The following is a 28,000-nucleotide window of genomic DNA, read 5'->3' on the forward strand; positions in this document are numbered from 1 at the left end:
TTCTCCAAAGGGGATTGTTTTACTTTTTGAGACTATTTGTAGACCATGATGAGTGGAGACTTAAACATTCCACCCACACCACCACGTCTAAATGATATCCATCCTCGAGCTTTTTAAATAAAGACACAGGCTAGTTAAATGACTTATAGTTATATACTGTGTCATGTTGACCTATTTAGTGCAATAGCCCATCTTGCTCATGATGCTGACATGTTTAGTTTGGTTGACAGAGCATTAATCACGTAGATCCGATTAAGCAGAGAGGGCTTAATGGAATGGAAGTTTCTGTTAATAATGCCATCAAATAATGACCAGTGTCTTAGAAGCTGTACGTCTCTGCTCAATGATCAGCTATTTACTAGTGGTGAAGGGTGACCAGGTAGATAGGGATTCTGCTTTGTTGTAATTTGCACAGCTTCCTGTCATTTCACCAAAATGTCTGGGACAAGATTACACTGAGAAATACTGTCTGCTGCCATGTAGCAGTTTTGTCTTTTTACAAGTATTTGGACCAGACAGCGGGCATGTCAGAGTTGGTGGTTTGGCCATGTGTGTTGCTGACTGAAACAGGCTTTCATTTGGTCCCATATGTTAAGCTCCTAAATCTGTAGGTTCACATCAGGCCAAGCCTTCCAAACTTGCTGACCTTCTCTGTTGCAGGGGTGTAGAAGCAGGATCAGCATGTGGCTTCTGTTTTTTTTTTTTTTTTGTTGTTGTTGTTGTTGTTGTTGATGAAACCGGAGTCCTCAAAGTGAAACAGTGTAGTTTTGCCTGCAGAAAAAAAGGAGCTTTAAGGGAAGCCTTGATTCAGCAGTGGGAAGATGCAGGGAGAGCCCAGAGAGCAGAGCATGCTGGGAAGGCGGCGTGCTTCTCAATTGCCTTGGAAACCTGCTTCGGCTTCCAGTTTTGTGCTTGCTGGGGTTCCCAAGAGAAACACAGGCAGTGTCGTCGTCACTCATTACTTACGGCTGTCATGTTGAGTTCCATGTCACCCAGACCATCAGCTCTCACCTCTGACTCATTAAGTTATACCACTGACATTGGACAGAGGCTGGGTCCCAGCCAAAACCTGAAAATCATCACTCAACTCTATAGCCACTACAGTGCTTAAGCAGCTCAGTCACAGCATGCTTCCATCGTCAGGTCTTCAGTGAAGGGAGTTTATAATTTTTTTTATAAAATATGGACATGAGTGAATCTGTGACAACCCAAAATGACAGTTGTCATTTTACTTTTATGCTTTGGCCTCCTAATGGCTCCCATTGCAGTTCCATATCCTGTGCAGGGAAGGAGTTGGGGGGGGGGGGGGGGGGACTTGTAGGGGGTGGATATTCTTACTTTTGTTCACACTAAAAATAAGTCAATGGCTGGCCGGGTAGGAAACCTGTGACCCAAGCACATAGAGGGGGAATATTTCCGTCTTCAAAGCTTTTCTGCCAATATGGAGAGGACTTCCAAAGCCCCTCATATTTTCCCTGTGACATCAGCACACTTTAATGGCCTAAAGAACCATTATGGCCCCGGGATTTTGTCTTTGTCTTCAGGTCTCGGCACGGAGTGTTTTGCAGATTGCTGCATAAGTTGAATCACCGGCGTGTAGTTTTTCCTCTTTTTTCTTTGCGTCTTTGTTTCTAGCCGATGAGTGTTTTTTTTTTTTTTTTTTTTGGTCTCTTTCGTTTGGCATTCTTGTCCTTTTCTTCTCTTTATTATTCCTCTTTTCTCTCCTCGTTCCTTTAATGCTCTTTGCTGCTGTTGTTTGCTGCAGTTGTTGGAACTTGCTGCTGGAGTTCTCTCTCTCTCTCTCTCTGTCTGTCTCTGTCTGTCTGTCTGTCTGTCTGTCTGTCTCTCTCTGTCTGTCTCTCTCTGCCTGTGGTTTGCTCTCCTCACTCACCTAAACAATAAGGCCATTCTGGTCCCGGCTGAAGAGATTAAGGGAATATGAAAGGCACAGGTCTTGTTCCATTATGTGTGTTTTTTTTGGGGGGGGGGATGTTTTTTTGGAAAGTATGAATTCAGGACAACACCCATAATCTCTCTCTAAAAAGACAAGAAAGGCCCCCCCCACCCTCCACCTCCAGCAGCACAGTCGCCTTCAGCCAGTGCACAATACTCCACGTGAGAATGAAACGTGATCTAGGCTGGCTTTGGGCCGTGCTCTGGAATGGAGCTCGAGCACTGGAGGGGGGAGGGGGTAGTGTGTGTTTGTGTGTGTGTGTGTGTCTGTGTGTGTGTGTGTGAGAGAGAGAGAGAGAGAGATGGGAGGGCGAGTGTAGTGAGTGTGTGAGAGAGAGGGAGAGGGGGGTGTGTGTGTGTGTGTGTGTCAGAGAGAGTGATAGGGTGAGGGGGAAGGTTGCAGTGTGTGTGTGTGAGACAGAGAGAGTGAGGCGATCACTGTCAGTCAGGAGGTCAGCCACTGTCTCCAGGGCTGCTCTGTTGAGGGCTGTGGGAGCTCACTCTCTCTCTCCCTCCCCCTTTCTCTCTGTGCCTCTCTCTCTCTCCCTCCCCCTTTCTCTCTGTCTCTCTCTCTCTCTCTCTCCCCCTCTCTCTCTCTCTCTCTCTCTCTCTCTCTCTCTCTCTCTCTCTCTCTCTCTCTCTCCTCACTACTTCCTCCCTCCCCGAGCGCTCATCCTCCGCAATCCTGTTTTTCTTTTTTTCGGCTCCCCCCTGTCTCTCAGTAGCGTCCCTCCTAAATCCAGGACCCCTGACAGAGAGCAGGAAGGGAAGCTAGCATGAGATGCCCCCCCCCCCCACACACACCCTGGTAACCGAGCCATGGAATAGTTGAGCCAAAATTTTCAGTAGCAAACTTATGTTGCTTGGTTTAATTGTTTAGCGCCAGAGGAACATGACGGCTGAGCGGGGTGTTATTTGATTTGAGGGTCTGAAGGCTGTTTGTGGGGAGGCAGCATCTGAGGGCTGTTTTTCACAGCGTTTGGAAAGGCAGCATATTTGCCATGAGAGTCATGGCCATGGGCTCAGAGCTGGCGCTGTGAGGGGGAAGACAAAGACCCTCTCACACCAGTTTGGTTACGGAGCCGTTCTGATGCGTCAGCAGCAGCTGGTTATTTTTATACGTTATAAGCTAGCCGAGCCTACGCAACGACCGCTATCACAGGTTAGCTTACACTTCAGTGCTGCCATCATTTAAAGAGTTCTGTTATCTCCTGGAGAGTGCACTTCGAGGTTCCGTTACCAGGGATTGTAAAATGGCGCATGCAGTGAAACCTCCACTACCCTGTTTGTCTTGGACAACTGGACACGGCTGTGCTAGCCCTCACTTAAGAGCCACTGAGACTCTCAGTGGGATCAGCAGGGCAGGTTTGGGGCCTGCAGTGGAGGATTATGGGAAAGAGCTGCAGGATGTGGCCACAGTGCCCCTGTTGTTTCCTCAGGGTGGGGGAGAGTAGCAGACGGTGGCACTTGTGCTGCCACTTGGCTTGACCTGTAACCTGTCTGGCCTTGCTGGGATTACCCATAAATACTTATGGACTGACTACTAGTGGTCTGTAAGTTTGCAGTGCGTGTAGATGGGCTTAAATGAAGCAAAATCGTTTTAGACCAATTTATTGCAAGTGGATTATGTGGTATTTGTTGCCTTAAAAATATGAATTGTTTGTCATTTTGTACTTTATCTTTCAAACTGAAAATCGTTGTCTGCGAAACCAAACAAACAATGGAATTGAGTTACTTCCGTCGATAGCAAATTTCCCCTTCAAAGCCCTTGACGCTGTGTGACCCAGAAACCGGCTCTGGAGAAGGCCAGACTAGTTTTCAAACTTCTATCTTAAATTCGTTTTTGGCCTGCGAGGAGTCATCCCCACACAGCGGCTTTGTGAGGAGGTGCATTCCTCTGCTTCATGGGGAACAGATGTAGAGGCCATTTCTGCTATGCTAAAAGTGGAACAGGGTGCGCGGGGGCAGCTGTCGGCTCTGGGGCTGAAACGGAGTCCAGTGGCCGGCCGTTTTGGCGCCCCGAACCCCCTCGGCGGGGCGGCGTGGGTGTGGGGGGGGGGGAGAGAAGCCCCTATAATAGGGGTAGGTGGACAATGAGGATACGGAGCTGTCAGCATACCGTGCAGCTGTCTTGTCCAGGATCTGTGTTTGGACCGGACTCTCCTTGTTAATTAATCTCGGTCAGATTTACTGGTCCAGTGATACTGATCGGAACTCTTGACTCCTGGGTCAAATCTACAAAAGCGAAGGTGCTGAGCCCCACACACACTAAAAAACACTCCAGTGTGAGTGACGTGCTAGCGACAGCACTGCTAAGGTAAAACACATGAACCCTCATTGGGTAGAGAGGAGGAAGAGGAGGAAGTGAGTGGGGAGAGTAGCTGATGGCGACAGAGTGCCCCACTCTGAGAAATCCAAACCGTTTTCCTGTTAGGCTCAGCAGCTGAGATGAGGTGCTTGCTAACATTAGCTTGGCCAGGCTAACATTAGCCCTGAGCTCTTCGTCCTGACACTCTCTTTTTCTCTCTCGCTCTTTCTTTTCCACTCTCTCTGTCTTTCCCTCCTCCCTGTTTCTCGCTCTCTTTCTCTCGCCCTGTCCTGTCCCAGTGCCAACCGCCCACCCTATGTGCTATCATATGTGTTTGTTTGGGTGGCGGTGCTAATAGGCCATGCTCAGATGAGATGTTGGCACGTTGGACTAGCGATGCGGGACGGATCACATCAATATTGATTCTGTACAGGGTCATGTTTCAAAGTGGTGTTCCACTGGGCTCGGTGTGAGTGTGTGTGTGTGTATGTGTGTGTGTGTGTGTGTCTGCACACGTGTATGAGTGTACGAGTAAGAGACTTGCTTTATGAGGTTGAGCCCAGGGTGCACATTGGATGAGGCCTCCAGGTAGGCTGAAAGATGACACAGGTTCTCGGCTTGAATGAGGCCCTCACTTTTTAACAAGGTGAACTGTAACCTCGGCCGCCGTTTCCTGCCATCGCGCCTTGCTTACCACTCTTGTTCCTGCTGTTTTGACGCCACAGGAAGCGGCAGGTCAGTGTCACTTGGAAAAACCTGACCGGAAAACAGAACTGATCAGTTTTGCCAAACGTGGATGCAAGTGCAAGTGTTGGACACTGATGTTGAGTCATCAATCCGAAGACTTCCTTGCCTCTGCCCTAGTTGCTTTTGACACACACAAAAAACAAACCAGAAAAAAACCCAGAATTTCACAACGTATGGGCGTTTGAGGAATGGGCTCCTGGAAGAACTAGGGCAGTCTAGATGTGTCGGCGAGGTCCAGCCTTCCTGTTTACCACTCCAATCTCTTTAGATCCCTGTTTAGCAGGTTAAGCAGCAGGCATTGTGCAGCTATTGCCAGCTATGCGGTCATTTTAATCCCAGGGATTTGAAGGCTGCGGCTCTGCTGGCCTCTTGTCTCTGACACACACACACACACACACACACACACACACACACACACACACACAACGGAGCGCAGAGCTGACTAGCAGACACCATCTCTACTGTACCCAAAAGACTGTGAGAGCGAGGCGGTAGGCAGGCCTGCCCTATGGGAGAAGAAAAAGCTATTCATTGAGAAGTGTGAATGCACTGGTTTATGCATGGGCTGTGTGGATGAATTTTAGTTGAGGGCAATTAGCCTACAAGAGGTTAAATTCTGTGTGTGTGTGTGTGTGTGTGTGTGTGTGTGTGTGTGTGTGTGTGTGTGTGTGTGTGTGTGTGTGTGTGTGTGTGTGTGTGTGTGTGTGTGTGTGTGTGTGTGTGTGTGTGTGTGTGTGTTAGGAAAAGAGAGTCCCAAATCCCTGGCAGGGTGTGTGGTTTTGCCACTCAACTTTTTCTTGTTTGTTCAGGGAAGTGAGATGTGGTGGTCAGTGGAACACTAGCGATAAACAGCCCAGGGTTCTGGAATGTTTTGCTGCCTGATAAAAACAGAGGGGACTGTGCAGTGACACGGCTGCTTCCGGACTTATCAGGAGGAAAAAGGCTGTTGCATGTTTTTTTTCCATCTGGCAATGCTCATCCCTACCAAATACACACACACACACACACACACACACACACACACACACACACACACACACACACACACACACACACACACACAAAGCATTCCCTTGCCAGGTCGTCATGACATTGCGCCCCACCATCCCAGCGCTGTACACACAATGAAAAACAAACTCCGCTCGATGCACCCCATGGGTGTGTCGTGGCTCCATCACTGATAACACCCAGGCTGGGGGATTGTGGTGTGCAGACTGATGGAAACTCTGGATAGGCCCGTGAGTGAGTGCCACACAGATGCTCGCTCACTCGCTGTCTGGTGAAGTGTGTGTGTAATATCACGTCCAATGCTAACAGTAGCAAGGGCTGTTGGGAATTGGAACTGCCTCCAGTGTCTCTAAAGTTCATGCCCCCAGATAAGGGTGTGTCCCCGTACTATCCAGATCTGTGTGCGGTGCTGTGTCTGTTGTCGTGTTGTGTGTCTTCTGTAGTGAGGGACTTGCGGTATTCATCTGGGTTGTAGCTGCATGCAGATAGAGATGTAGGGTTCCTGCCTTCCAAGGCAAGTGAAGAGCTGAGTGAAAACCAGAACTGGGCAGATGAGGGGAAACTATGTAAACCTGTGTTGACACACACACACACACACACACACACACACACACTTACGGGCATGGGTTGACACTCCTCACAGTCATGCAAATAGGAGCAGGCCCATTTGTATAAGACAACAAGCAATACAGTAAGTGGCAACAGAGACAGCCGGTTTCTTATGGGCCCTTCACTGTCTGTGTGTCAATGCTCATATTGTCACCCCTGCATTTGGTGTCCACTGCAAACAGATGGGCACTGTTCAGGAACAATGCAACGTTGTCACCACGCTCTCCCTAGCTTCATGGCTTATGAGTCATGGGTCTTCTAAGTGTCACTGACCGTGTCTTGCCCCATTACATGAAGAAGAAAATCACTCGTAGTTAAAATCATCTTGAGGAGAATTTACTTTTTCATTTTGAACAGGTTCCTGAACATTTATACAAAAGGATGTACATGGTCTGAACTAGGGATGGGCATAATTAATCAACGATTGATTAATTGATCATTAAGAATTTCCTCGATGAAATTATTTTTTCATCGATTAAAACTAATGCATGTTCTGTTGCGTAGTGTGCGTGTAATTTATTTATTTTAGGGCTGTCAAAGTTAACACGTTATTCTATGAGATTATTGTGGCCGAGATTAACCTGTTAATTCAGAGGGTATTTTTGACAATTTCCGCCTATATTGCACTGTCCCATTTAAAACTTGAATATCTATGGTTCTAAACATTGCATAATAACCATTCATGGCTTAAATTAAAGAAGATACTTGGCCCATCAAATGCAATCAGTTAAAGTGTTTTATTATGTCATTTTAGTTTACATTTCAGTGCAGCAAAACCAACATTTTTGTCAGAAAAAAAACATAAAACGCCTAGTGTTTTTTTTATGTTTCAGTGTAGAACTGGGTTTTGAATGTCATAGGAAACTAACATTTACATTTCCTGATGCAACAACATCTTGACAGTGTGTGTAAAAAATTTGAAGCAGATAGACAAAAGTTTACAAGTGTTACACATCAGTTTCCATATGATACCTTTAGGCGTCTCCAAGTGTCTCATAACCTCTCCAACCTCACCAAATACAAAATCCAGTACCTGTCACTGTACATCAAGAATTCATACTTTTTTCTTGCCTTCTGTACTACAGCAAACCATTCTGAATTAATTTCAATGTAATATATTGTAATTTATTGTGACAACACATATGATGGTCTATAGCCTCTCCAAAATATACCCAAAAACCTATCCAGATCCATATAAAAGTACATCATGTATGTTTTGTGGTTTTGTACTCAAAAGTACATCATGTATGTTTTGTGGTGGTGTGTGGTGGGGTGTGGAGGTGGTGTGTGGAGGTGGTGTGTGGAGGTGGTGTAGTGGGGTGTGGAGGTGGTGTAGTGGTGTGTGGAGGTGGTGTAGTGGTGTGTGGAGGCGTGTGGAGGTGGTGTAGTGGTGTGTGGAGGTGGTGTAGTGGTGTGTGGAGGTGGTGTAGTGGGGTGTGGAGGTGGTGTAGTGGTGTGTGGAGGTGTGTAGTGGGGTGTGGAGGGGGTGTAGTGGTGTGTGGAGGTGTGTAGTGGTGTGTGGAGGTGGTGTAGTGGGGTGTGGAGGTGGTGTAGTGGGGTGTGGAGGTGGTGTAGTGGGGTGTGGAGGTGGTGTAGTGGTGTGTGGAGGTGGTGTAGTGGTGTGTGGAGGCGTGTGGAGGTGGTGTAGTGGTGTGTGGAGGTGGTGTAGTGGTGTGTGGAGGTGGTGTAGTGGGGTGTGGAGGTGGTGTAGTGGTGTGTGGAGGTGTGTAGTGGGGTGTGGAGGGGGTGTAGTGGTGTGTGGAGGTGTGTAGTGGTGTGTGGAGGTGGTGTAGTGGGGTGTGGAGGTGGTGTAGTGGGGTGTGGAGGTGGTGTAGTGGTGTGTGGAGGTGTGTAGTGGTGTAGTGGTGTGTGGAGGCGTGTGGAGGTGGTGTAGTGGTGTGTGGAGGTGGTGTAGTGGAGGTGGTGTAGTGGGGTGTGGAGGTGGTGTAGTGGTGTGTGGTGGGGTGTGGAGGTGGTGTAGTGGTGTGTGGAGTGGTGTGTGGAGGTGGTGTAGTGGGGTGTGGAGGTGGTGTAGTGGGGTGTGGAGGTGGTGTAGTGGTGTGTGGAGGTGGTGTAGTGGTGTGTGGAGGTGTGTAGTGGTGTGTGGAGGTGGTGTAGTGGTGTGTGGAGGTGTGTGGAGGCGTGTGGAGGTGGTGTAGTGGTGTGTGGAGGCGTGTGGAGGTGTTGTAGTGGGGTGTGGAGGTGTGTAGTGGTGTGTGGAGGTGGTGTAGTGGGGTGTGGAGGCGTGTGGAGGTGTTGTAGTGGGGTGTGGAGGTGGTGTAGTGGGGTGTGGAGGCGTGTGGAGGTGTGTGGTGGTGTGTGGAGGTGGTGTAGTGGTGTGTGGAGGTGGTGTGTGGAGGTGGTGTGTGGAGGTGGTGTAGTGGGGTGTGGAGGTGGTGTAGTGGTGTGTGGAGGTGGTGTAGTGGTGTGTGGAGGCGTGTGGAGGTGGTGTAGTGGTGTGTGGAGGTGGTGTAGTGGTGTGTGGAGGTGGTGTAGTGGGGTGTGGAGGTGGTGTAGTGGTGTGTGGAGGTGTGTAGTGGGGTGTGGAGGGGTGTAGTGGTGTGTGGAGGTGTGTAGTGGTGTGTGGAGGTGGTGTAGTGGGGTGTGGAGGTGGTGTAGTGGGGGTGTGGAGGTGGTGTAGTGGTGTGTGGAGGTGTGTAGTGGTGTAGTGGTGTGTGGAGGCGTGTGGAGGTGGTGTAGTGGTGTGTGGAGGTGGTGTAGTGGAGGTGGTGTAGTGGGGTGTGGAGGTGGTGTAGTGGTGTGTGGTGGGGTGTGGAGGTGGTGTAGTGGTGTGTGGAGTGGTGTGTGGAGGTGGTGTAGTGGGTGTGGAGGTGGTGTAGTGGGGTGTGGAGGTGGTGTAGTGGTGTGTGGAGGTGGTGTAGTGGTGTGTGGAGGTGTGTAGTGGTGTGTGGAGGTGGTGTAGTGGTGTGTGGAGGTGTGTGGAGGCGTGTGGAGGTGGTGTAGTGGTGTGTGGAGGCGTGTGGAGGTGTTGTAGTGGGGTGTGGAGGTGTGTAGTGGTGTGTGGAGGTGGTGTAGTGGGGTGTGGAGGCGTGTGGAGGTGTTGTAGTGGGGTGTGGAGGTGGTGTAGTGGGGTGTGGAGGCGTGTGGAGGTGTGTGGTGGTGTGTGGAGGTGGTTGTAGTGGTGTGTGGAGGTGTGTGGAGGTGTGTAGTGGGGTGTGGAGGTGGTGTAGTGGTGTGTGGAGGTGGTGTAGTGGTGTGTGGAGGTGGTGTAGTGGTGTGTGGAGGCGTGTGGAGGTGGTGTAGTGGTGTGTGGAGGCGTGTGGAGGTGGTGTAGTGGTGTGTGGTGGTGGTGTGTGGAGGTGGTGTAGTGTGGAGGTGGTGTAGTGGGGTGTGGTGGTGTGTGGAGGTGGTGTAGTGGGGTGTGGTGGTGTAGTGGGGTGTGGGTGTGGAGGGATAAGATGAGATGAGTTCTGTTCTGATGAGATCTGTTCAGATGAGATGAAATGAGTGGGGAGCGGACAGATGCATCTCCTGCAGGGACATCTCTCTGGAAAAAATAAATCAATTGGCAAATGTTACACAAACAACTCAGCAATCCAGCAAAAAAAATAAAGACATTGTAAAATAACCAAACACAATATGCAACTAAAAACAAGAAAGATGCAGACATAGAGAGTACACAACAGGAGAAATATAACATGCCATACATACCAAAATGTATGCTAATAGTATTATGCGTGTGTGAACGAATACATGCAGATACATGTATAGTTTACATCAGTAGGACACAACACAGCAAAAATAGCATGTAGCTAACGTTAGCGAACTTGCTAGCAGGCTTGCTAATATGCCAGACAAATACATAGGCAAGCCAATAATTTGGAAACGTACAAAAATGCATACCAATAGTATTAAGCGTGTGTGAAACCATACATACAGATATGTATTTACATAGTTTACATTATGAGCACACAACACAGCAAAAATAGCATGTAGCTAACGTTAGCGAACTTGCTAGCAGGCTTGCTAATATGCCAGACAAATACATAGGCAAGCCAATATTGTGAGAACATACCAAAGTGCATACTAATAGTATTATGCGTGTCTGAAAACATAAATGCAGATATAGATACTTACATGTCATGTCTAGGACACAATCCAGCTGTTCCAATTGTGTCCATAGGCGAACTCCACGTGTCGTGTTGAATGCGCAAAGCTAGTGCTGGGAATGACTGCTCTGGCGCATGGAAAGCGCACCAGAGAACCTTCGGTTACGCGTGGACCAATCACATCGTAATATTATTCAAAGACAGGCAATGGGCATACCATTGTAAACATGAGAATGAGTACTATTGGATAGAATAGGTGTCAATCAGTTTATAGTAACTGGATTGGAGAAACAGGCATTTTGAATGCGGTCGTCTGTTACAGGAAGTGGTTGGTTTGTGGGCACTAGACATGAAAATGAACGTAGAACAAGGAATAAAATGTACTGTGGCCAATAAAAACTACACAGTTTCGTAGAAGAGATATATGGCTTTGATTATTCAGGTATGTTTTAAAAATATATATATTTGTCATGGCCATGAGGAGCTCGAGAAGATTGAGATCATATGATATGGGAAATGGAGGCATGTTTTGTGCTGTGATGTGAGTACATAAATAAACCACAATAATATCCTCAGTTAAACTATTCAGTGTCATCATTTAGTTGTTTGGATAGATAACGATTTTTTCATGGCAGAAAACAAGACATTTTGGCAAAGATAGCATGTTTAAATGGACGATTAGTTTGAGGAGGCGTCAGGGGGTGGGGCACAGCAGGGGGCACACCACGTTTTTCTTTTGGTCGTTTTCTAATGACCTGCTGAACACAGGCATTTGATATTACGTGTGCTTCTGGCAGTATTAGTGCTTTTCAGATACAAGTCTTTTTATGGTAAAATGTTTTTTATTTTTGTGGCTACATGCACGTAATTAAGATGTTATCAGCCCGGTCGCGGCCGCGCGACCGCTAGGGGGCGTATCTGAATTAACAAGTTAATGCAATAAAATATTTGAACGCAGTTAACGCAACTTTGTTTACTTCCGGTGCGCGTTGACCCATGGCACGAAACTGCCGCGTGTCTGCAAGTCAGTTAGATAGAAGAGACCGAGACGGTAGTTGAAGATAGAGAGAGCTGAGGGATTGTTGGGCGGAAAGTTTCTGTTTAAGAGGCAAAATGACAGAACAATCGACAAAACTAAAGTTGTATGTAGCATTTGTCAAGCTGAATGTAGCTATTACAGAAGCAGCTCGTCTTTAAGTTATCACCTTAATGCAAAGCACCCGACAGAAAGCAGTCCCAGGTTAGATGGTCGCCAACCCACACTCCACGACTTCTCTAGGAAATTAACTAGACCAGTCCGTGAAAAGGTTACCAACGCTGTAGCAGTTTAGGTTGCCGGTGACTGTCGGCCCATCAACATAGTTGAAGACGGTGGGCTGACTGAGGTGATTCGAATTGCTTCAGGGGACAATTCTTACGATTTACCGTCGAGGGGCACCATTGTGTCTCGCATATATTCCTTGTATGACGGCGAGAGAGCACGAAAAAAATACAATTGAACAACAGTGTCTAAAATACACGCTGTCTGAAGTGATTACTCGTTAATTTATAAGATTTAGTCTTGAGAAGAAAACAAACTTTTAATCACGATGAATCTAGATGAATGAATTTCAAAATGTGAGATTAATTAGTTAGAGAGAAAAAAAAAGTTGTGTTTATGAGCACCGGCTTCTAGCTGTCGGCTCCGCTGCTTAAGAGTACAGCAGCGCATATTTTCAAGTGTAACCATTGAACGGGTCCCGTTTAACTGCCACAAGAGTTGTCCATCTTGCAAGTTTAACTGCCACAAGAGTTGTTCATCTTGTAATAAAGATCTCAATGAGGAAACACGCTGTGTTTTTTTCTATTTTCACTGCATTTTAATATAGCCTATAAATAGTGAATTTTAATATAAAAATATTAATGATTAATCGAAAATCGATCGTTAATTCTCCCGACGATCGATTAAGACAATTTAATCGAATGCCCATCCCTAGTCTGAACGTCACCACAGATTTTTAGTAAAGGCACCATCCTCAATAGCTGAATTCAACAGGAAAGAAACTGTGTTTGAAACAAAAGCATATCCTTCCGTATGATAGTGTTCTGATTCTCTCTCTGTCTTTCTTTTTATTTTCAGGAAATGACCTAGAGGCCTTACAGAGACTCTGCGCTATCATCGGCTCCAGACTGCGTTAGTGGAGAGGCCTGGCCTGGACACGCATATAAACACACACACACACACACACACACACACACACACTCGCTCAGTCACCCTCGCTTACGCTGAGGCACGTTTCCGCAGTGAGTGATAACTACCTCATCTGGCTGTAGCCCACACATAGGAGGAGGCCACAGACTTCCCAGCAGCCTTCAGCTTCAGCCAACCAGCCCCGGTCTGACCGCCTGGATCTGTCAGCCCCCTCAGACCTCCCTGAGCCCCCACCCCAACCCAACCACCCTCCATCCCAGCGCTTGATTCAAACAGCGGCAGGACCTGCCTGGCTCCCAGAATCCCCTCTGCACGTCTACAGCGTTCCGTGCTTGAGCTTTTTCGTCCGCTGCCCTAGAACAGTGACACGGCTGTAGCTCTCCCCCCTGATGATCGCTCTGCTTACAGCTTTTTAGACTCTTTTGTATGATTTTTATTGGTAGAGGTTTATACACAGGGGTGTGATAGGTGCGGGGTTTCTCCACTGCCGATCTAAAGGCTAGATGACGCTCGCAGGAGCTTTCCCTGAACCGAACCTCCGCTTGGAACGAGCGCAGACCCTGCCGCACCTCTGAGAGCTCGGCCGCTGTTCTGCCTCTCCAAGTGCGAGCCTAAATATTCAGCGGAGAACCGCGAGGTTCCGCGTTCCCCCCCTTCCCCGTCGACGGCGCAGCGTGAGTTGCAGCAGGACTGCACGCGTCACAGACTCTGTTCCCCCCCTTCTCTCTCTCTCCTATCTTTCTCTCTGCTTGTTCTCTTTAGCCATCCCTCCCTGAGATGCACCTTCCCCAGATGGAGTTTCTAAACAGTCTGTCCACCTAACTCCAGGGGTGGACACTGTGGAGCGCAGGGCAGTTGAGGTTGAGAGCGGGAGGCGTGTGTGTGGTTGTGTGTGAGCGTAGCAGGAAGTAGGCGGGGGCTAGAGTGTGAGCGCAAGTGTGTGTGTGAGAGAGAGAGAGAGAGAAGGCCTCCGCCAGGGTCCGCTCACCCCTTATGTATTGTTGCAGCGCGCAGGAGACTAAAATGGACTACAAACGGCGCTTTTTGCTGGGCGGGTCCAAGCAGAAAGTGCAGCAGCACCAGCAGTACCAGATGCCTGACCTGAGCCGGACCCTCAGCGCCCCACTGGGCTCCTCCTGCACGGCGGGCCCTCCCCCCCAACTGGCGCCGTGCCAACCGCAACCGGTGCCCAGCACGGCGGTGGCCGACATCCAGCAGGGCATCTCCAAGTACCTGGACGCGCTGAACGTCTTCTGCCGCGCCAGCGCCTTCCTCACCGAGCTGTTCAGCAGCGTCTTCCGCAACTCGCACTACTCCAAGGCGGCCACGCAGCTGAAGGACGTGCAGGAGCACGTGATGGAGGCAGCCAGCCGGCTGACTGCGGCCATCAAGCCCGAGATCGCCAAGATGCTCATGGAGCTGAGCGCCGGCGCCGCCAACTTTAAAGACCAGAACGACTTCAGCCTGCAGGACGTGGAGGTGAGCGATTACGCTACTTCTACACAGCCATGCAGTCGTATGAAACACATTTCTGTTGTACACATAGCTGTCTACACTTAGTATGGGTTAGTATATCATACAGGTACCGGAGGGTAAAATAGCATTGTCTGCAAAACAGACATCGCTGTTCTGTGATTAATAACTCCCATATCTGATTGGGACACACACACACACACACACACACACACACACACAAAGGAAATGTATGTACTGTGCACACTAGAATGCACTGTGCCGAGAGGAAAAACCATAGGTGAGTGCGTGGTGTGTTTCATTCTGCGTGGGGCTCACAGGGCAGACACCCTGACCTCACCTTTGACCCTGATGGCAGTGTCTCCGGCTGACACAGTGGTGCAGTGTATCTGCTGTGGACTCGGGTGTCGGTGTCGGCGCTGACTCTGAAGTTGGACGCTGACTCTTTGGCGTCTGACTCCAGTAGCACATGGGGGGGTTTCTACTAGCGTGTCCCTCCAGTGTAAACAGAGGTGGGCCGGCCATGGTTTCATTGCCTCTGTGGCTAGAAATAAATGTGTCGGGCACCACTGAATTAGAGCTCCTGACGTCAGTCATTGGTTTTAAAATAATTGTGGAAGTCTGTTTCAGACCTATAGGAAACGATGTGGCCTTGTGAGTATTATGGTCTTTAGGGTTGTTGATGCTGTTGCTGCGTTCGCGTGCGTGCGTGCGTGCGTGCGTGCGTGTGTGGTTCTGAGTCATTCACAGGGCTGCTGGCTCTCAGTAACTGGCTGGCACCTGTTTCTAGGCCTGAGGCTGGTGGCTGCAGCAACACCGATATGTGAAAAGGCCAGCAAGCAGGACTACTCCAGGAGATTTGGACACAAGCACATACATATCCTCATGCACACACAAACACCTGCACGCGTTGCTCTTTACGCCACGCAGATCACATACTTCAAAGCCTCTCCAAAACATTTGTGCTGTCTTAAATAGGCAAATCCATCTTAAGGTATCAAAAAGCACGTCCAACCTTTAGCAGTGAGTATAGCTTACTCAGAGCTTTGAACACAACTTGCCTCCCTCAAGCTACTTCAAGTCACGCACAGATCATAGTTCACAAACCTGTCACAAACCTGACCATGGATACTTTTCCTTTGGAGGCAAATGTAAACGAACACCTTGAGCACTAAATATAAATTAACACCTTGAGTTTTTGTTTGTTACTTGCCCTCATCAGTTAGTCAGTCATTAGCATGGGTGTACAGTCTTAGTGTCATGCTGTCACACTGGCCCTAAACCAGCGGCTGCTTGACTTCCACTCTCTCCTTTCATCTATGAGCTAGTGGGTGGTGGATGGCACCAGACTGCAGGGATCACTGCGGGAGGCCCCTGTGCCGTCCTGTAATTTTGGCCATGTGTTAAACCAGTGACCAGGAGTGTCACACTGGAATGCCGTCTCCAGCCTGTGATTGAAACCTGTTGAGGTGTCTCATCTGTCGCTACAGCCCTCTTGAGACGTCGAGAACCTCCCAGCCTTTTGGTGTTCTTGTGTGTCGATATGTGCGGTGGCGCCATTGGGACTTGCATGAGCCAGAACACAAGACACAAGACACAATGGCACAGTTAGGTCGGCAGTTAAAATAAAAATAAAATGCTTTTATGCCCACGTCATGTCACGGTCTGTCCTTGGAGCGCCTCTGCGGTGGTCTGTTGAGACATGTCACCCAGAGATGGATCCACTGGGACGAGCCTGAGGACTGAGAACTTAAACGACCCAGTATTTTATTATATATATTTTTTTAATACAGTGGGTTATTTCATATACTAGAGTGAGACCCGTAGAGGTCTGTATCGCCAAAGGCTTTAGGGTTTTGCTCATGAGATGCACAGAGAAAAGACTTTATATTAAGAATGACTGATGTAGAGGGAAGCCATAGAGCAGCGTCAGCATCACTGCTCCACACCATTGTACGGGTCTAGTGCCCGCGGCGCTCCACACCATTGTACGGGTCTAGTGCCCGCGGCGCTCCACACCATTGTACGGGTCTAGTGCCCGCGGCGCTCCACACCATTGTACGGTTGTAGTGCCCACGGGGCCCAGTTTCGAATCCGGCCTGAGGTCACTTCCCGAGCCCACTCCCCATCTCTCTCCTACTCGCTTCCTGTCTGCTCTCCACTGTCCAATCAATAATAACAACTAGAAAAGCCTGATGTAGATTATTTTTCATATTCTTATGTCAGTTATCCTAACTTTTTGGCGTGGATGTTGTATGTATTTAATACTACAGAACACATCAGAGCAAAGTTTAGATATAAAAATGTCATCTCGCACACACAAAGCGTTAAATGAACACAACAGCGTAGACGGAGGTTGACACATCATGAATTAATTTGCCCTAGTTCACAGCTGGCTACATTTAGTGTTGGTTATTATACAGAAATAGGCTCTAGTATTGTCTCTAGGTCAATCTGTAAGACATCTCTTGTCTGATCGGAGTATTGTTTATGAAGTTGTCTGCATGAAGTGCAGTCTGGTTATTTTGGAAGCTTGCATTACTGCATTGTCCTCCCTGTGGAAATGGAGCGTTAGACGGCGGCGAAGGCCCAGACATGTAGGAGTGGGAGCAGAAGTGGAAAAGGGCTCTGGATGTGGCCGCCTGTGTGTGGAACAGGAAAGACTCCTCCAACCACAATCCCTAATTCTGTCCCTCTCTGTGGCGCTGTGGTGTGGGGCAAACCCAGCCGCGTGGTAAAGGGATCCCAGTGATCCGCAGAGACAAACAGCCGGGGCGCTGGCCACACACCAGAGGCCGATTTAGAGCAGCCCGGAGCGTCACATTCATCCGCCAGGGTTCTCCTCCCTTCCGCCCCGGGCCTAATGATGCCAAGACGCAGGACTGCTGGAAACCCAGTGCTGGGTACTGCGCCCGCGTGTTTACGGTTCTTCTGGGTGCTGTTGTGTCACATCAGCGTGCAGAGGCTTGGCAGGCTAGAGATGTCGATGTTTAGGCCAGGATGGACAAGGAGGCCAATGTTGAAAGCAAGCCTGTGGGTGGATTGTATTTCTAAAGGCCTTTGATCAATTTCCTAACCATCAGTTTCTCCGGGAGTTTTTTTTTTTTTTTTGGGACACAATCGTTTCTTGTCACACAAGTGACAAGTCTGTTACTCTCACTCTGTGGAAGTAGGTCTGTGTGGCCATGAAAACACTCCCAGAAGCCAACGAGAACGCTACCGCGACGTCCTGCTGTCACTGTTGAACAAGAGACCTGCTGGGATTTTCTGCTCAATTGACATTTATAAGCGCTGGATTCCCTGGACATTTTTTTTCGACACCCTTCTCTTGACACTCTCCTACTGATTAAGTACAGTGGAGCTCCTGGATTGGTGGGGGTGGGTGTGTGTGGGGGGGGCAGTTGTGTGGTTCCGCCAGAGTGGTTATGTGACGTTCAGAGGGTGTGAGGGAGATCAGACCCCCCGCTCCATCAGATAAATTTAGCCGGCGTGCCGTGTTGTGGGAACTGTGGTATGTGGAGAGAGAGAGATGTTGTGAAGAAATGGATGTTTTTTTTTTATTTGTCTTTCATTTTTTCATTCATCTGCTGCTTCTTCCTTTTTTATTTTTTTATTTCCCTCTTTCACCCCATTACCAAGAAATCCAAAAGACCAGACAGTGAGAAAAACAAAAATGTGTGTGTGTGTTTTTTATAACAGTCCGCCTCGCTGGCTGCTCTGAGGGTACTGGCTGCCAAATATGCCTGAGAATGTCAGGCTTTATTAGAGGGCTGTGTGTGAGCTCCTGGACTCATGGAGACAGACACTGAGAGAGATGGGGAGAGCAAGTTAGAAGGAGGGAGGGAGACAGTAACCAAATGAGTGAGTGAGAACGAGAGACAGGGAGATGAAAGATGGAATGAGTGAGAGAGAGAGAAAGAGAGAGTAATGAGGGAGTAGGAGAGAAACAGTGTGAGGCTGAGAAATGAACACATGAGTGTGAGGGTCAAAGTGAGACGGAGTTAGATGGGTGTGACAGAGAAACGATGAATGTTTGAGAGATCGTTAGGCACAGTGGGAGACCGTGTGAGCGAGGGGTTGAGAGGAAGCCAGCCGGCCAGTGGAGTAGAGTCTCATGTCTCATCTCCCAGAGGGCCTCCAACTTGAGGGCAGGTCTGTGTTTGGTGACCTCGGCCTGTGGTGAGATGCGGAGGTTGATGGCCAGCTAACTTTCTCGATACATTTTCACAAACTACCTCTGATATGTCACAGCCGTGTGTGTGTGTGTGTGTGTGTGTGTGTGTGTGTGTGTGTGTGTGTGTGTGTGTGTGTGTGTGTGTGTGTGTGTGTGTGTGTGTGTGTGTGTGTGTGTGTGTGTGTGTGTGTGTGTGTGTGTGTGTGTGTGTGTGTGTGTGCGCGCCACTGAGGAATGAGGATGGCTTGGCCTCTGGTTTTTCCCGTCTGCCTTGAGAACCGGGCAGCATATTTCTGTCTCTCTGTTCAGCCCTAAGGTATTTCCAGCACATACCTGAAACTCAAGGCCCAACCCTGAATGCAGAGGAACTGTGTGTGTGTGCGCAGTCATTCCACCTGTGAGTGTAGTGCTGTGTGTGTGCGCTCACAGTGTGTGTCTGTGCGCGCGCAGTCATTTCACCTGTGAGTGTAGTGCTGTGTGTGTGTGTGTGTGCTCACAGTCACAGGCTACATTCTTGTTTCTGTGGCACCTCACAACACCATATGACCATGGTTGTGTCACCTCTGTTTTTTATTCTTAACCACAGAAGTGTGTGTGTGTGTGTGTGTGTGTGTGTGTGTGTGTGTGTGTGTGTGTGTGTGTGTGTGTGTGTGTGTGTGTGTGTGTGTGTGTGTGTGTGTGTGTGTGTGTGTGTGTGTGTGTGTGTGTGTGTGTGTCAGTCAGCATCTCTGTGTAAAGCTTCAACACTCGCCACTGCAGAAAAGCAGGAATGATATTTGTTGCTGTTGGAGCTGACTAAGTGTGCTGGCCAGCAGTAGCAGCAGGTGAAGTGGGTGTGTGTGTTGGCTTTGTGTCCTGAGGTGATGGCATTCTGGCCTTGACTCTGGTTCTGATGATTCATGGCCCAGTCTCTGCTTCCCTATTAAGGAAGAGTGGAGTGCTGAGCAGAGAGAGAGAGAGAGAGAGAGAGAGAGAGAGAGAGAGAGAGAGAGAGAGAGAGAGAGAGAGAGAGAGAGAGAGAGAGAGAGAGAGAGAGAGAGAGAGAGAGAGTGTCTGTCTGTGTGTCTGTGAGAGAAACAGCGTGTATGTGAGAGGGAGAAAGAAAGACAGGGAGACTGTGTGTGTGTGTGAGAGGGAGAAAGAAAGACAGGAAGAGTGTGTGTGTGGGTGAGAGAGAGAGTGTGTGTGGGAGAGAGAGTGTGTGTGTCTGCCCGGGAGAGAGAAGAGACTGAGACAGTGACTTCTGACTTGTTCCTGTGCAGACAGTCCACTCAGCAGTGTTCTGGACTGGAGGCTACCGAGAGACCCAGCAGTTACTACGGCTGTGCCACTGATGGCCGTCTTTGAATGTGCACCGTCAGTCTTAAGAAAACATGATGAATAAGGTTGGCAAGGCAAACACATGCATCCAAGTGTATGCTTAACTGCATAGGTGTGCAGACTAAATAGAATAGAAAGATGTTGAATTGATGTCCATAGTCATCTGATGCTCACTATCAGTACTCAATGACTTTTTAAAATGGGGGAAATCTGTCTGTCCAACCATTTTGACATTGACATTTATAGCCACTTCAACCCGTTAATGGACAACTCAAGGTAATATATTCCGAACACACTAAGCATGTAGTCCCAATGTAGTGTGTCATCACACAAAATGTAACATTCAGCTGAATCAATCCCTCAACCACGCAAATCCCCTTTCTGTTTCTGGAGCTTCCTGCAGCTGAGTGATCTCACCCAGCGGCTGCAGCACAGCGCTCTGACTAACCCTCAGCAGTGCCTGCTAATCACTTGGCATATCAGTCCACTTGGTCTTCATGCGTTCTGCCCGAGGCCTGAGTCTGGGGTGGGTCTGGGTCAGATCCACTGGTCTCGCCCCTCTGTGATCCAGCTGCACCGCAACGCACCGCAGCTGCCCCTGTCCCCATCTGGAACTGGTTCTGTCGCGTGTCTGACTCGGGGTCGGGGCTGGCGTGACTGTGACTGTCCCTGGCCAGAAATAGCACAGGGGGGGATGAAGGGGCGCATTGATGCTGCTGCAGTTTCATGTGACTCCACTCAGGAAATCTGATTTGCCCAAGATGATGTGTAACAGGCTTAGGGTCGGCGCACGACTTGTTTATGGGTAAACAAACTCAGAGAAGAGTTGGGAAAGACACACACACACACGCTTTCACACAAGCAGGGGTAAATAGAGGCAGAGCTTGTTGTTGCAGAGGCTTTGTATATGCAAACGAGCAGTAGTGGATCTTGTTCTACTTGTCATACTGATAGAGTGATAATTAGGTGAGCTATGAACAGACACACACACACACGGTTCTCTGTATTCTGAGTTCTTCAACATGCCTCTCTGCATAGCTGTGTCAATATTTATTCAAATTGAATTTTTCTCTCGTGTGTGCAGGTGCTGGGCAGATGCTTCCTGACGGTGATGCAGGTCCACTTCCAGTTCTTGTCGCAGGCGTTGCAGAAGGTGCAGCCGGCTGCGCAGTCGTGCCTGGCTGAGGCGCTGTCCCAGGCGCAGGAGCGCCACGCCAACAGCGCCTGTCCCCAGAACTCCACCTCCGGGCACGCCCCCCTCAGCGAGCTGGACGAAGCCTGCCGCTCATGGAGAGCAGCCTGTGAGGTAAGGCTAATGCCGAATGGCGTGTCTGTCTGGGGGTCTATCAACGTTTTAAATGTTGCATAAAAAGGCCTAATTGTCAAAAAGAAAGGGTTGAATAATCACAAAACGTTATGAGTAAAACATTGAAATGTTCTGTCAAAAAGCAGTGGGTATTTACAGTTAATTGATCCAGTCAGTACAGACATCCTTGTTTCACATCCATCCCCCACTCCTGTACTTGACTGGCTTTAAAAAAGGCAGATTGTGTTAGTTTGATAAAAGGAAGTTATTACGATGTGTTTTTATGGACACGAGTGAGTGGAGTCGTGACTGCAAGGAAAATAGTGCAATTGATTTGACCATCTGTCTCTGGGTTCATGTGTAAGTTGAGTGTGGCTAGTACTGTGCCCACTGTGCAATGTTGACGCTAAAGGCTGTTAATAGAGAGGGCGTGGCCCGTGTTCTTATTATGGTTCACTCAGTCGTTTATTTCTCTCAATCAGTGGATGGTTGAACATTAGGCCTCTCACTCTCTCACTCTTCTCTGTTCCTCTCTCTCTCTCTCTCTCTCTCTCTCTCTGTCTGCCATTATCTTTTCCTCCCTTTTGTCTCTCTCTCTCTCTCTCTCTCTCTCTCCCTCTCCTCTTTGAGCCTGTGTTCACCCAGCTTTGAGCTCTCTAGTGAACTGCATCCTGGTTCCCCTTCCCGGTCTGTGTCTGCTTGCTGTCCCCTATATTTGTAGATCTGCTGATGTTTATTTCTCTCAATCAGTGGATGGTTCAACATTAGGCCTCTCACTCTCTCTCTCTCTCTCTCTCTCTCTCTCTCTCTCTCTCTCTCTCTCTCTCTCTCTCTCTCTCTCTCTCTCTCTCTCTCTCTCTCTCTCTCATTGCTTCTTTGCTTTTGAATGTGTTGGGGCTTCTGATTGGCTCCATGTGTCTGATTGGCTCCTTGTGTATAGGGGTGTATAGTCTGACTGTGTGTATGTGTGTGTGTCCCCAGGCCACCGCTCGTCTGCGTGAGCGCGGCAGGGACGGCTGCCTGTCGGGGCTGCAGGTACAGCAGCTCTTCTGCTCCCACGGCTCCAGCCTCCCCGAGCACCAGCTCAAGGAGCTCAACCTCAAGATTGACAGCGCACTACAGGTCAGTACAACACACACACACACAGACGCGCACACACATGCACATACCCCACCGCACACACACACACAGTCTTCTGGTATCTCACTTGCAGCCGACACCACTCAACCCAAAGACACACACACACACACACACACACACACACACACACACACACACACACACACACACACACTACCCACCAACACCAAAATCATGGAGAGGTTAACTATTATTTTTTAATGGTGTATTTGTGCTTGCCTGTCTGTCTGTCTTGATAACAATCATGACCATGTACACGAGTAAATGTGTTTATCACTGACTGTGTGTGTGGGTGTGTGTGTGTGTAGGCATATAAAGTCTCGCTGGACAGCCTTGGCCACAGTGAGTATGCCCTGAAGGCCGGCTTCCACCTGAACCCCAAATCAGCTGAAGCAGCTCTGCAGGTAAGTGAGTGTCCCTCACCCCCTCTTATCGCTCCTCTCTTCTCACCGGTCATCTCTCTTCACGTGTCTCTGGTTTCGCCCCTCCTCTCCTCTTCTCTCCTCTTCTCTCCCCTCCCCTCCCCTCCCCCACTCTCCTCTCTGCAGACCTAATCAGACTGGACAGTTCATCAGATTGCATTTGTTTATTAGACTGAGTTGGTTGGTAATTGCATTTCGTTCATGCTGTATTGCTATGTGTAGTGCTCTCTAATTAAACTGCTCTTTGTGTGTGTGTGTGTGTGTGTGTGTGTGTGTGTGTGTGTGTGTGTGTGTGTGTGTGTGTGTGTGTGTGTGTGTGTGTGTGTGTGTCTGGGTGTGTGTGCAGGGTTGCTGCAGTGAGGCGGAGGCCCAGCAGGCGGGCCGGATGCAGACCACCTCCCAGCCCATCCAGTGTGAGCTGCCCACCATCCCCGTGCAGATCGGCTCGCACTTCCTCAAGGGCGTCTCCTTCAACGAGTCCGCCACTGACAACCTCAAGATCAAAATGGTAGACAACCTCCCCTCCCCTCTCCTCCATTACTCCCTCGGCCTGTGTGTGCTCAGCATCCTCCTCCATCCTTCCTTTTATTTGCGCACCTCCATCCCTCTCTCCATCCCCTCAAACATGGATCGAGCAGTGCTGCAATGGGCTCTCAGACAGTCAAGATGTACTGAGTCACTTAGCTACCTCCTCTTGCCTGTATGGTGAGGGAGATTCAGCTTGTTGTTCACATGACTTCTTTGAAGTTCGGTTAGTTGAGCTGGCTCCACCGCAAAGCAAGCTGTGTCAACCACGCGAACAAGATGGCAGGGACCAAGAGACGGCGTTTCAGATTTCCGCCAGTCAGCAGTTGTAGTTAAGTGTGATGATGAGGAGGACGAGAGCAGTCTGTTTACAGTTTGCTGTCATGCCAGACCACATTTGATCAATACCCGGGACTCATTCAGCAGCCGGAGCGAAGCCATCCCATAGACCCATGCTGAGATGAAAGGCCAGTGATTCACCAGCAGATCTGAGGCTTTCGCACACTCTGCTGGGTGGATCTGTGACCCCCCCCCCCCCCCCCCCCCCCCCCTTCGAGGCCTCTCCTGGCTAGGCTCCACCCATGAGGGCTTGTTTAGAGCAGAGCGTGTGAGCGATGAGCAGGCTGGCCCCCACAGGCTGTGTTTACAGTACCGCTCTCTCCCCTCTTTCTCTCGCTCTCTGTCTATCTGTCTGTCTCTCTCTCTCTTTCTGTTTCTCCCTCTCTTTCGGTCTCTCGTCTCTGTCTCTCTGTCTGTCTGTCTCTCGGGGGCGTAAGTAAACGGGAACTGTACAGAAATGGCTCCAGACTCCGGGAGTCGAGCGGAGCAGACCAAGTCCTCCTCCAGCAGCAGCAGCAGCAGCAGCAGCAGTGCGCGTGAGCACCAGGGAAGCTGGAGTTGGGCTTCAGTGTGCATTCCTCGCCCATGTAGTCACTTTCTGGGAAAAGCCAGAGCGCCGGCTTATTCCTCAGAACAGTAACGAGCGTGGCGAAATGTTGAAAGTTTGGTCTGATGGTTAGTCATCGCTAATGAGAAAAAGGGATTTTGTGGCTGAATAACAACGTCTTCGTGGCTTTTAAGTATTTAAACAAGGAGTTTATGCAGCGGTGTTTTCCTCGTACTTACTTTTGGAGGTTAGAACACAGTGAAGACGTTTACTTTATGGTGCACAGGTTTAAAGTTACCCTTGATTAGAACTTTATTAGAAGAAATAAAAAATCACATTACAAACCCAAAGATTCATTGAGCACTCAAGGGACTGTTCCTTGAATCATGTTTTCTTTCAGTTTACTCCAGTATGACTTAACAAGTAGTCTGACTTCTCACAGAGGGCATTAACTCCTGTGATTTCAGAAAAACAGTCTTATGTTAAACCCCAGACAGACAAATGACTAAAAGGATTGAAGCGTGTTTTCCCAGTTAAATTTGAGTGACCTGGTACAGTAATATAATACCTAACTCCAGTCCAGAAGACATGTTCTAATGATGTTATTGTCATGTCTGAATGTTCTAATGATGTTATTGTCATGTCTAAATGTGAGCGTTTGAGCCTAGTAGGTGTAAGGGCTTGATGAGTTCCACACTGCTGGCTCTGCATGCAGTGGGACTATTGATCTGTCCACAGGTGGGTTATCAGATGGTTAAACTCTGGTGTGTGTGTGTCGTCTTCAGCATACAGTGCTGCAGCTGATTAAGGAGGCGGTGGGGCAGAATGGTGTGAGCGTGCGGGACGAGTCGCCCGTGACGGACGTGCTGAACCAGGTGTGCCCCTCCAGCTGGAGAGGAGCCTGCAAGACCGCCGTGCAGCTGCTGTTCGGCCAGGCCGGCCTGGTGAGTACACAGCACCACAACCAGACAAGCACCAGCACCTCAACCAGATACATACCAGCACCACAACCAGACACATACCACCACAGACCAGCACCACAACCAGAGACATACCACCACAGACCAGCACTACAACCAGACACATACCACCACAGACCAGCACCACAACCAGACACATGCCACCACAGACCAGCACCACAACCAGACACATACCACCACAGACCAGCACCACAACCAGACACATACCACCACAGACCAGCACCACAACCAGACACATGCCACCACAGACCAGCACCACAACCAGAGACATGCCACCACGGACCAGCACCAGAGATGATGAAACAAAGACGTTTAGGTAGATGAAGGGAGATGTCTTCATCACTGAGACCCTGACACAAAGTAGATACAGAGATAGACATTACGAAAACATAGTAAACAGAAAAATACAGTGAGTCAGGCACAGACAAAGACAGACAGGCAGGCAAAGGTGTAGAAAAGCTTTAAAACGGTGCAGTTCTCATATCAACAGCCTGGGATCAGCAAGGTACAGGAACCTAGTCCCCCTTAAAGCTATTTTTGCTATTATGGCAGACTGTGTGTGAGCTGAAAGCCAGATCTCCCTGTCTTCTGCCATCATCATTTTCTCTAGTGGGTTCAATCTGCAGAAGGATTAGCGTGTGTGTGTGTGTGTGTTTTATGAATAGGGCATCTCGGCTGTGTGCCTCGCCAAGGCTGAAGCACTCCTAAAGCTCATGTAGCTCTGTTTGGGGCTCTGCCGCCCTTGAGCTTTATCGCCTCTGAGAGGAAGCGGCAGTGATGGGGCAGGGAGGGGGGCGTGTAATGGAGACGAGAGGCTTTGTGCCGCTCTTTGCACAGCTGGGGAGGGAGCAGAGAGGCCGCGCCATCAGCAACCTCCAGCAAGGAACATTCCGGCAACATCTGGGCAGGGCACAGGGTCACGTGCGGGGGGGGGGATCGGGGGTTACTAATGTAAACTCACCTTTAGTTGGAATGAGATTCCTGTGTGTGAGGGAGAGGATGGAGGGGGTGGCCGGCTGTGTGTGTGTGCATACTTGAGTGCGTTTGTACCTGATGTGGTTGTGCCCTGTGTGTGTGTGTGTGTGTTTGTTTGCACAGTCTTTTCTTCTATTTATGTGTGCAGATATCTTAGAATGTTAGAGTGTTTACGTGAGCAGTCAGACTCCTGCTCTCAGCGGGTGTGGGAGTCATGGGTGAGGCTTAGGGGGAGATGAACAGTGCCGTGATGTTTGGGAGTGTCATCCTCTACTTGCCCTCCTCTCCTCTCTTCTCTTCTCCTCTCCTTTCCTCACACACCGCACTCAGGCATCCAGTGCAGAGCCAGACAGGCTGAATATGAACTCTGCTGGGTCACTTGGAAAGCCATGGAAATTGTTAAAGCAGAAACTGCAAAAAGGAAAAAAAAACCTGAACAAAAAAGGTTTATTTTGGTTTATTTTGCGTTAACAAGAACTACAGTGATATGTTTGTTGAACATTTACAAAAAAAATTGAGTGAGTTTGGATGTTTTTTCCTCTGGCCTGTATTAAAGAGGAAATGGAAACTGATGGAACATTTCTCTCCGAGTTTCTGCTCCCAGCCCTAATCCTGTGACCTTGTGTAGCTTCTGAGTCAGAGTGGCCCTGATGTCCTGTGTGTGTTTGCGAACGTCTGTGAGGGCGTGTGTGTTTTTGTGCGTGTGTTTGGTGCGCCGCCCCGTGTAGTGTCAGGGTTGCGAGGATACACCTGCTCTAAAAATAACAATGGGTCTGCATCCTGTTGGACAGGAAGACGCTTCCCCACCGGCAGTAGTTCTGTGAGTGCGGGAGGTCTGCCATGCCTGGCCTCTCTCACAGAACTACACAACTTCCTCTGTTAGGCCAGACCTGGAGACAGTTGCCATGGAGGGGGGCGGGCAGTTCTCCTAGCAACAGCTAAACCATTAACGTAAATTATTTTTATAATTGGAACAAAGTAGGCAGATGGTAGCCAGTCAGGTCAGACAGATGTGCGTTATGTTCAGCTGACTGTCGTGTGTAGGAGGTTGTTGGGGATTTGTTTTGTCCATGTTGGAGGATGGGCTGACAGTGACGGGTGGGTCACACGGGAGTGAATGTGTTTCCTGAGATGCGAACATGTCGTCACTTTTAGATGATGTGTGCTGATACAGCTTGCTCGATCTGTTTTCCTCCCCCACCCTCTTCCTCACTGTGTTTATTTCTCTCTCTGTGTGTGTGTGTGTGAACGCATAGGTGGTGGTTGACACGGCTCAGATTGAAAACAGAGAGGCCTACGCACCCCAGATTACCCTGGAGGGCTCCAAAGTGGTGGTGCAGGTGCCTTCAACATGGTAAGGAGCACGTAGACTTCAGGCCCGATGAACACCCGTACAGTTGCAGCGTTGCACGTGAATTGTGTTTGAGAGCTATAAATCCAGTGTGTGGACGATCAATCTGCTTTTAAGAATGAACCCATAATATTCATTCTGTAACGCCATTGTAGTCATGATCCTCATTCCACTGCCTACCTTCACAGCATTCCATTCTGTTCTGTCTACTCCTACATTCAGGACTAATAGTATTGTGTTATTATGAATAGTGTTCTATGGAGGAGTACTGGCCTGTTTTGGCCTGCTTGCACAGGTGTGCTGTTGTGTGTTGATGGGCCACTGATGTACTGTGTGGTGCTGCGCCCCTCAGGTGTCTGAAAGAGGACCCGGCCACCATGTCCCTGCTGCAGCGCAGCCTGGACCCAGAGAAGACACTGGGCCTGGTGGACGTGCTCTACACCGCCATCTACGACCTCAACCGCTGGAAGGAGCGCAAGTAAGTCGTGCACCACACACACACACACACACACACACACACACACACACACACACACACACACACACACACACACACACACAG

The 28,000-nt window shown here is 49.2% G+C and overlaps 1 protein-coding gene across 1 annotated transcript in view; it reads left to right on the forward strand.

The window, feature by feature from the left end:
- Window positions 1-1,333: 1,333 nt before the first annotated feature.
- garre1 (granule associated Rac and RHOG effector 1) overlaps window positions 1,334-28,000 on the forward strand; it is a 33,562-nt gene continuing 6,895 nt past the window's right edge. Inside the window, exons 1-9 of the mRNA XM_031569110.2 lie at window positions 1,334-2,255; window positions 13,842-14,365; window positions 20,938-21,159; window positions 22,141-22,281; window positions 22,608-22,703; window positions 23,068-23,229; window positions 24,918-25,076; window positions 27,344-27,441; window positions 27,791-27,916. Coding sequence (XP_031424970.1) covers window positions 13,880-14,365; window positions 20,938-21,159; window positions 22,141-22,281; window positions 22,608-22,703; window positions 23,068-23,229; window positions 24,918-25,076; window positions 27,344-27,441; window positions 27,791-27,916 — 1,490 coding nt within the window. The 5' untranslated portion in view covers window positions 1,334-2,255; window positions 13,842-13,879. The remainder of the gene's footprint in view (window positions 2,256-13,841; window positions 14,366-20,937; window positions 21,160-22,140; window positions 22,282-22,607; window positions 22,704-23,067; window positions 23,230-24,917; window positions 25,077-27,343; window positions 27,442-27,790; window positions 27,917-28,000) is intronic.

This window comes from Clupea harengus, chromosome 6 (assembly GCF_900700415.2).
Source record: "Clupea harengus chromosome 6, Ch_v2.0.2, whole genome shotgun sequence".
NCBI classification, from domain to species: domain Eukaryota; kingdom Metazoa; phylum Chordata; class Actinopteri; order Clupeiformes; family Clupeidae; genus Clupea; species Clupea harengus.